This window comes from Mandrillus leucophaeus, unplaced genomic scaffold (assembly GCF_000951045.1).
Source record: "Mandrillus leucophaeus isolate KB7577 unplaced genomic scaffold, Mleu.le_1.0 Scaffold153, whole genome shotgun sequence".
In the NCBI taxonomy this organism is placed as follows: Eukaryota; Metazoa; Chordata; class Mammalia; order Primates; family Cercopithecidae; genus Mandrillus; species Mandrillus leucophaeus.
The window spans coordinates 964,504-974,379 of NW_012101510.1; the positions used below are offsets into that span (position 1 = coordinate 964,504).

The following is a 9,876-nucleotide window of genomic DNA, read 5'->3' on the forward strand; positions in this document are numbered from 1 at the left end:
CCCTGACCTGGACCTTTTCCTTTTTTCGGGTCACCAGGACACGTCCCTACCCCTGAGCTAGGGGTGGCCCAGGTCCTGGTATTAGGTTTTCTCCTAGAAAGGCGATGCTTGCATGGATGGGCAAAATGCTGGCAACCAGGCCTGGTGTCCTCTGGGTGAGGACAGGGTGCCACCAACCCGCTGAGAGGCAGACGGTGCCAGGTCACGGCCATGGGCACCTGTCTCCTCCTGGCTCTGTAGAGAACAGTCACGGGGCCACTCCCTCCCCATGTTACTTTTTGCTGTTCTTATATTTTGGCCAGTCTCCAAGCATCTTCAGCCACTTGTCGGTGGTTTTATTTCCTGATCTCTTTGCTATCAAATGAGCCAGGATGGAGTTAGCGGAAGTGTCTGGCCTCTGGCAGCAGCCCATGGATGCTGGGTCCTGGGCTCCAGGAACTGGAAGGAGCCAGGAAAGGGCAAACCCTGGGGGACTGAGACCCTCTGATAGAACGGGCATCAGCTGCCTGGACTCCTGATAGCAAGACTCAGCATCTTCAGACCACAAAAAGCTTGGATTATGGTTGTTTCCAATCCTTCAGCTGGGGTCCTAGAACAAGAAGGCAGTGACTTCTGAGCAAGACTGTGGTTCTTAGTTTGGGTTTTGGTTGAACCACCATGGGGCAGAGTCTTGGGTTCAGGTGGAACAGGAACTGCCATTTCTCCCAGTGACAGTGTCACTCCCAGTCACCACAACTTCGGCCCATAGGCTGCCCCCTCTGCCTTGCCCACCAGCCCTGATTCCCTATCCCTGGGGCAGCCTCACACGCAGCAGGCACAGGCTCTTATCTTCACCTCCAGGGCACTGACAGGAGTCAGCTTCGTCTCACTGTAAGGCAACTCAGACAGAGCTGAGGACATGTCTAGGCCAGGAACCATCTCCCTCCCTGAGAGGGCCCCAGCCCCTCCGATCCACCCTAAGTCTCAGCCCGGAGGAAGGCACAGGGAAGGAAGGCAAGGCCTCCCTGCGGAGCTGGGCACATGGTCCCCGTGAGAACCCTGGAAAAGAAGGAGTGCGAGGCTGGCCTGGCGGGGACCACTCGGGGCCTGTGAGAGGCCTCAGGCTGCACAATGGGAATGCCCCTCCTGGACTGGAGGCGGCACCCTCTGTGGGAGCTGAGAAAGTCCAGTCCTGAGACAGGATGGGTGCCGCCTAGGGTGGGTGGCCAAGCCCTGACTGACAGCAGTGCCTTGGGAGTGACCCCATCACCCACCAATGTCCAGAGAGCCTGACCTGAGAGCTGCCCAGTGCCCTGAGGACGCACCTGGAGCCCTTCGCACCTGACACTCCCCACAGGCCTTGCAGGGTCTGACCTCCCAGTGTGCACCTGTCTCTCCCTGCAGCCTGGCCATTGACCCTGGCTGTTCCCCATCTTCCCCCATCCTGCCCAGCCCAGAGACCATGACCCTCTTTCCAGTTACCCTGGCCTTCCTGTGACCCTCTTCCTGTCAGCGCCTAGGCATGAGACCCCCAGGTGTCTCACTGGGCTTCCCAGCCTGCTGGAGAGAAGCCTGGGTTGACAAGGGTGACCAAGAGCACTGCCAACAGTGGGGATGGCCCCACCACCCCGCCTCCAGCCAAAGCTGGCTCTCAGGGCAGTCAGCCTTCATCCCTCAGCCTCCTTCCAGCCACTGCAGCAGCCAGGACATGGGGTGCCCGGCTGTCCTACCTGCACCGACTCGGCCCCCCCATCTACCCTGCACAGTGCTGACTGAGCCAGCGGGAACCAGAGTCTCTGGAGGGCCACGCAGAGCCTTGGGGACTGACCAAGTCCCCCCACTGAGGGGTCCCAGGTGTGCCACTGTTCCCTGCCTGCCCCATCTGTCATCCTCCCAAGGCTATCAGCTCCACCCTGGGCTGGCTTGGTTCAGGTGCATCCCAGAAGTGGCAGGTCTCATGGGCTCACCCCGCCCCTCTTCCCCAGACTCCTCCCTCTCTCAATCCTGTGAGTCCTGAGGGGCTAACTCCAGGCTGGGCTCCCCTTACCAGGCCCAGATGCCTTCCCTGCACCACTCCCGGGGCCTTCAGCTGCATGCTCTGTTACTCCCCAGCCTCATTGCGAGATGCCAAGGCCAGGCCCTCCCCTTCTTCTTCCCCAGCCTCCCACGGTCACAGCCATTGATGTCCCCATGCCCCTCCCTACAGTATGCCTCAGCTGGGTCCCCTGAGCCCTTGGAGACCTGCTACACAATGGCCCTCAGGCCTGGCCAGGGGCCCCCTAGCCTGTGGCCACCACCCCCAGATCTCATCAGGGCAGCCCCCAAGGGGACAGGGCCAGACCCACAGGCTGCCCCCTCTTCTCCTGCTGATGTGGAGACCTAAGTGCTGAGAGCTCAGGGGTCAGACCCAGCCCCCTCTCTGTCCCACCTGCTCTCCCAAGCTCCCTAGATGGGCCTCAAGGCTCTGCCCTAACCCTGACCACGGGCTGGACCTGCAGGAGAGGCAGGGAGGAGTTCTGACCCTGGAGAGGAGGTTGGCCAGAGCCAGGGAGACATGTCCTGCCTCAGAGAATCTTTCTAAAAACAAAACCTGTCCCTGAGGTGAGACCGATGTGTCAGGGGTCAGAGGACTCACCACACAATTCCGAGGCGATCAGTGAATTTCCAGATGTCAACATGCTTATGCTCCATGTCCACTGTTGACCCAGCTCCGTGTCCCTGTGACCCAGAGGGGGCCAGGGAGAGGGGGCCAAGGTGAGGCGCTTGCGGTCCTGAGGGCGTGGACAGTCTGTCCCGGCCCTGTGATCTTAAGGATCCCAGGAGCCTTTGACCAGGCACAGCGCGGGAGGAGAGGCCCCACCTCTCTTGAGGGAGCGGCCCCACCTGTACCTGCTCATACTTTTCAATAATGTCCCCTCACCCATGCACATGTAGGATATCCTCATCCATCACCATCCCACAAGACCAAGTCATCCAATGGCTCTGCTGTACCCGAGTGCCCAGAAAACACCCAAACCACTCCTGCCACACCCCTAGACACCCTCCGGCCCGAGGAGCCCCATTCTACCACCCCTTCCAGGTGACAGGGGGCCAGACCCAGTGACCCCACCTCTTCCTCAGTCTCTGGAGTCCTTGCATCCCACCTGGGGTGGGCTCCTTCCTGAGGACTTGAGCACAGGGCAACCTGGAAAGAGAGGCCTATTGTCCTCAAGTGCTCTCAGGTGGATACACACCTGCCCCAGCAGGGCAAACGGCGTCCACCTGTCGAGTGTCAAGGGCTCACAATGAGCTATTCCAGTCACCTGGGGCAGATGGGGTCAGGACTGGACATCTGTATAAGATCAATCTCCATGAAGATGCCCAGTTTTCTGTAGGAAGCAAGACATCTGGTGACTGCTCCGTTCTACTCCGGTTCTCACGCACTCTGGCCGGGGGAGACGCACTCCCCCAGGACCCCATGTGTCCATTGGGTCCCACAAGGATCATCAGTGACCACACCTGAAGTCTGAGTTGGCGAGACCTCCTCCCAGCTTAAGGCACAGAATTGGACTGAGAACCCCCGCCTCCCCACCACCCATAGGGCCTCCATTTTAGTGACTCTTCCAGGGTCAGGCTCTGCCCCACTGAAGTCTGGAACCCCAGGGAGATTTGGAATCCAGGGCAGGGAGGCCGCAGAGGTCAGGGCTTGAGTCCAGCACTGCACAGGGCAGGGCTGAGAGCACATCCCAGGCTCACATCTGGGTCCCTGGGCCAGTATCGGCTCCTCTGACCCTAGGCAGCTCACTTGTCAAACGGGTGCATTTGGGGACAACACCCACCCCACAGAGTTGCTGTGAGGATGCAGGAAACAACCGTCTACACAGTCAGTGCAGAATGGGCACCTGGTGAGTGCTCAGGGATGACCCTTCTCGGCACCTGCCCAGAGGACAGCACTGCCCACCAGGTAGCAACTGTCCCACGTCGGCAGGGAGGGAACACAGCAGGTCACACTCACCTGAGTCTGCTGATCCAGCTGTGCCTCTCACTTAGGAAAACCTCCTCTATGCAGAACCAGACACCGCTGTGTGTCTTGTCTCCAAGAGCTCCAGATACAGAGAGGGCAGGCAGGTAGGCGGGAGGGTATGCAGCACCAGTGACATTGTGGAGTCATGGCACCCATTACAGACCCAAGCAGGGCCTGGAGTCAGCATCCTCCCATCCCTGAAGTTTCAACATGCACGTGTGCAGCGTGTTTGTGCAGGTGAGCGTGCACATGTATGTGAGTGCACTAATGTGTGGATGCATGTGTCACTACTCTGGCCAGGCCTGGCTGCCCAACTCATGTATGCACCCAGATCCTTGTCGCTGTCACCACCCCCACCCTAGGACCCGTAGCTAGCATCAGAACATCTATGTGTCCTCCCCAATCGCAGACCTCCCAATCTGGGGCAGTCCTGGGGATGCAGATGGGGGATGGGTGGCTGACATTTGAGGGCAGAGGGCAGAGGGCGTGCCCCTTCCTTAGCAGGGGACTCAGCTAGGGTGTAACGTGCTAGGTCTGTGTGGCAGGGCTGGATTCCATACACCACCTCACCTCCTCCTCCTAGTAACCCTCTGGGGTGCCATGACTCCTCCCTGCTATGGATGGAGGAAAGTGATTGATCTGCCGGAGACATAAAACTACATGATCCTTCTTTCCACAATAAACTGGAGGGTCAAAACAGGCAAGAGTAGGTCAAGGTCTTTTAAAAGCCATACCTGAAAGGTTTCCAATAACAGTTGATTTGGTGGTAACTCAATCACACAAACAACTGCAACAAAAGACTCAACTATCAGAGATTTTCAGGATCGCCTCAAAAACACCATCTAACATTAGGGAGTTCAAAAAGGCATGAAGTTTCAGAAATCAAATTTTATTTAAACGTCATTTGTATAAACTGGTAATTTAACACTATTAATAAATCCTAGGGCAGAAGACAGATTAGAGACCCCGGGGCACAAGTGCTGAGTTTGGAAGATTTGATGCTGTACCCTTTGAAGCCCCCACCTGGTCCCCACGCCCCTTGCCTGCCTGTTAAGAAGAGCCCGTCCCAGGGAGCAAATCAGGGGCAAATAGCCCAGAAGCCCAGTAGCAGAGAGACCTCCATGCCTGAAGGAGGAGTCCACCTCTGGGAGCAGGAGGAGCTGCTGGAACCCTTCCTCACAGGCTCCGTTTCCTTCTCTCAAGCACCTCCAGCTTGCAGATAGACAGCCCCAGCACCAGCAGAGTGAAAAGGTCCCGATGCAGCAGGGCTGTGACTCTGGTAAATAAAAGAAGCCTCTCTTTAGTGAGATAGAGGAACTCAGGCTGCACACCGTGGTCTCCGACACCAAGGCTCGCACCATGCCCAGGACTAGGGGCAGCGTGGGAACTGCTGGCTGGAGCCTTGCTCGCAATCTCCTCTCTGCCACGTCCATCTCCAGCTACGCTCTCAGCTCCAGGGTTGAAGCCAGTGGCTATAGCAGGTGGCATGAGGTCTGGCAGCTCCTCGCTTGGCTGGTCTTTGGCTATGCCGGTGCAGGGCCCGGAGGGCTCTGGAGCTACCTCTAGCTGCAGTGCTGCCTCTGAATGGGGCCTTCCCCATGCTGTGGACTCTGGCTCCATAGTGGGCACTGGAAGTTCCTCTCTCTCTGCACTTGCGGCAAGAACTGAAAAAGAAGAAAGGGTCACTGACCAGCTTTTCTATGTCTGAGCCCCAGAGTTCAATCTCTGCTGACCAGACCCCCACTGACCAGACCCCTGAGCGATGGTGCTCAGAGTCCCCTAGCAATGGCCCCTCTGAGTCCACAAACTCCTCCTTCCCCTCATCAGCACCGACAGGTGACTGAGAGTCTTCTCAGGACTGGACCCCAACTCCAGGACACAGGGAGGGGCAGTTGGTCCCAGGTTCTGGGTGTCGAGCTTCATGCTTGCACCACAAGGTCCTCTGGGCCCATCTCAAAGGGGGCGGTGATGTGACCTGGCACACCTGGACACACTGTCTGGGCCTATCCCTGAGCCACACAGCCAGAGGAACAGGAGGATGTTTGTCAACCCAGGCACCCCACTCTGCTGGGTCTCCCAGGGTCCTTCCCATGGAGGCCAGATCCAGAGACACAGCACAGAGACCGCAGGGTGACCAGCCCAGAACCCTTGAGACTAGGCCAGGGATGACACGAGGACTGTCCCCAGACAGCCAGAAGACCCTTTGCTAGTTTCTTGGTACTTCATTTCTCACCAGCTACCCTTCCCCCACCAGGAATCCCGCTCACGCAGAGTCAATGAGGAGAGGAGGATGGTCACAGAATCCATGGAAAGAAAGAAAACAAAAGATGGGTGGGGAGAAGAGTTGGGAGTGTAGCGTTGTAAGGGTCCTACACTATGCGGATTATTTGAGGGTTGGCTGTGATTAATTAAAGGTGTGTCTTGTACACAACCTTTACACACACACACACACAGAGAGTCTTGCTCCATCACTCAGTCTGAAGTGCAGTAGCCCAAACACAGCTTACTACAGCCTTGACTTCCTAGGCTCAAGCAATCCTCCCACCTCAGCCTCCTGAGTAGCTGGCACTGCATGTGTGGGCCCCCATGCCTGGCTGCTTTTGAAATGGTTTCTTGTAGAGACGGGATCTTACTGTGTTATCCAGGCTGGTCTGGACCTCCTGGCCCCAAGCAATCCTCCAGTCTCAGCTGGAAGTGTTGGGATTACAGGCATGAGCCACTGCACTCGGCTTACACATGTTTTTAAGAGGCGTAAATATGAAGGTCAGTGTTGCCATGAAGTCAGGCAGGGGTTGGCAAACTATGGCCCACAATCCAGATGCAGTCCCCCTCCTGTCGTAGTGAATAAAGATTTATTGGAGCCACAGTTCCTCCCCTGTGTTCACTTCTTGTCTGTGGCTGCTTTGGGGCTGCAGTGGCAGAGCTGAGTAATTGCTGAGTATGTGCAATAAAGACCACAGGGTCGACGAAGCCCAAGATGTTTACTACCAGGTCCTTTGCAGAAAAATCTTGCTGAGCCCTGGGGGGAGGGCAAGGTGGCAGCGGGGAGGCCACTGGGGAAGCTGGTACAGTAATCCAGGCGAAAAATGATGGGGGCTCAGATTAAAGCGGTCATGACAAATGGATGGAATCAGGATATATTTTGGGGATAGGACCAACAATACATGGATAAAATGGACAGTATTTAGGTATTTAGAGTTTCAGATTTTCTTTCTGCCAAAGGATCCCTCTCTTAAAAAAAATTACACAAAAGATCAATTAAAAAAACTGACCAAAAAAACATGTCAACAAGATTATTTGTGTGATTGAAGCTGGGGTTGAGCCTCGGTACCTTGTGTTTTCAGCACCCCTAACACCTTGGCTGTTCCAGAGGCACCCTACAGAGCCCCTTGGGTTCAGACGAGCAGAACTTGAAACCACAGATCGGAAGGAATAGAAATCTGCGCATCTTTCACACAAGCCGTAACGTTCTAAGCCGCATCTTTGCAGCACACTGACGTGGGGCTACTTCACCCACAGCCAGCAAGTGATTGCACCAGTGCTGGGATTTGTGTCCACCCTGTTATAAGAAGGCAGCTGCCTGCGTGAGGCATAGCGGTGAGGAAACAATGCCACCCAGATCTCACCATTAGCTGTGTGGACTGGCTGTACCATGGGCCAGACACATGTCTTGGGCAGACACTTTTTAGATGCCAACTTGCCTGTAGACAAAGATGACGCAGAGGTGGCCTCAGGGAGGGCCTGCGTGATGGGTTGAACTTGTCCCCTGAAATTCCTATGTTGATGTCCTTAGCCCCAGTACCTGAGAATGTGATCTTATTTGGAGATAGCGTCTTATGGAAATAAGTTAAATGAAAAATGAGGTCAGTAGGGGGTGCCCAATTCAATATGACTGATGTCCTTATAAAAGGGCAGATTTGGACACAGAGTCACACATAGAGGGAAGATGAGGTGAAGAGACACAGAGCAGGCCACCTACACGCCAAGAGAGAGGCCTGGAACAGAGCCTTCCTGGACCGCCCTGGAAAGAGACCTACACTGCCGACACCTTGATCTTGCTCTTGGACCTACAACCTTCAGGACTGTGAGACAGTGAGATTCTGTTGCTGAAGCTGCCCAGTCTGTGGTACTTTAAGGGAGCCCTAGCAAACCAACGCAGCCTGGTAGCCCACAGTTGGTGAAAAGATGGAATGAGCGATGGAGACCCAGGCTTCCTCTCTACACCTCCCAAAGTGTGCTACGGGATCCTTTGCTGGGCGTAGGTTTGCAAGATAACTTTGGCAGGGGGCGGGGTGCAGGGTGCATAATTTCAGTGTTCATTATCATGTGTTTATCTTACTGTGTAAATGCTTATAAGAATAGTTAACCAACTTATGGTTTATATGCTACTCAAGATACAGATTTAAATGCTAATAAAAATGGATGCAAATGAAAACACTGTCCTGCTGTGGTCCAGGGAATCTCGATCTTTCTTTCAGAGAGACTTGCAGCCTTAAGCAGGAGCTGCCCTCTCCTTGCTGCCTACTGCACGCCCCTACAACACACACACATGCACACACACATACCTTTGCACACAGCTGGACACAGGTACACTGTGCTTCATGCCCTCATTAAGGAGGCATGGAAGGGAATGTGTGTCTGTAAGGAAATGAAGACGGCTCAAGCCCCTCGTTCCCTGGGTGTTTGCACAGGTGTCCTCTCTGCTGACCATTCTTTGGTCTCTTTCTCCTCTTAGTGAAAGGAGAAGCAGAGCCCCAGCGGGTACCCAGCTACTTTGGGCCCAAGCCAAGGTCACAATCTTCCTCGGGAGCCTGGTGAGACACGGGCACTACTGGTCCTCCCAAACCGAGGGAGCAGCGTTCAGTGGAGCTGTGAGCCCAGGAAGGTCATAGACGGGACGACTCAGTTTATTAGACACAACCAAAACCCCTTGAGGAAGGGCAGTCACCAAAGGTTTTATTCTCCAGGAGGAGGGGCTCTCGGGGGCTGTGAGCAGCTGGCACAAGGACTTTATTGCCCATGTGGTTAGGTGATGACGACCTACAAGTGCACTGGAAACTGGGACCCAGAGTGCCCTGACCTGCTCTCTCTCTTCCCTCTCTCCCTCTCTCCCTTTCTCCCTCTCTTCCTCTCTCCCTTTCTCCCTCTCTGCCTCTCTGGCTTCTCTGTCTCTCTTGTAATCTCTTGCCCCTTTCCCTATCTCTCTTTCTCTCTCTCTGCTCTCTCCATCCTCCTCTCCCTCCCAGCCTCCTCTGTTTCTCCCCCATCTCTCTCTACCCATCTTTCACTTTCCACCTCTCTCTTCTCTCTCCCCATCTCTCTTATCTCTTTCTCTCTCCCCCTTCCTCTCCCTCCTCACCCTCATTCGTGCTCCCTGGCACCCATCCTAGGCTGCTGCTAAGGCAATGCCAAGGCTGCTGTCCTGTCACAGTGTCCCCACTTCCAGCATCTACACATGAGAAGATGTTCAACATCATTAGTCATTAGGGAAATGCAAATCAAAACCACAATGAGATATCATTTTGCACTCGTTAGGATGCTGTTATCAAACAAATGGAAAATAGCCAGTGTTGGAGATGTGAAGGAACGGGAACCCTCACGTATTGTTCATGGGAATGTATAATGCAGTGACCCATGGAATATATAATGTATAATGTGGAAAAGTTTGGCAGTTCCTCAAAAAGTCAACATGAAACTACCATATGACCCAGTAATTCCACTCCTAAGTAGATGTCCAAATCTCCTGACAGCAGGGTTGCAAACAGGTATTTGAACTCAGGAATGGAAAACCAAACATCCAGGCCGGGCGCGGTGGCTCAAGCCTGTAATCCCAGCACTTTGGGAGGCCGAGACGGGTGGATCACGAGGTCAGGAGATTGAGACCATCCTGGCTA

The 9,876-nt window shown here is 54.9% G+C and overlaps 1 protein-coding gene across 1 annotated transcript in view; it reads right to left on the bottom strand.

Moving 5' to 3' along the window:
• Positions 1-801: 801 nt before the first annotated feature.
• Positions 802-9,876, bottom strand: part of LOC105535997 (TBC1 domain family member 28-like) — a 37,576-nt gene continuing 28,501 nt past the window's right edge. The window contains exons 2-3 of the mRNA XM_011975250.1: positions 2,615-2,697; positions 802-868 (exon numbers count right to left, since the gene is read on the bottom strand). Coding sequence (XP_011830640.1) covers positions 802-868; positions 2,615-2,697 — 150 coding nt within the window. The remainder of the gene's footprint in view (positions 869-2,614; positions 2,698-9,876) is intronic.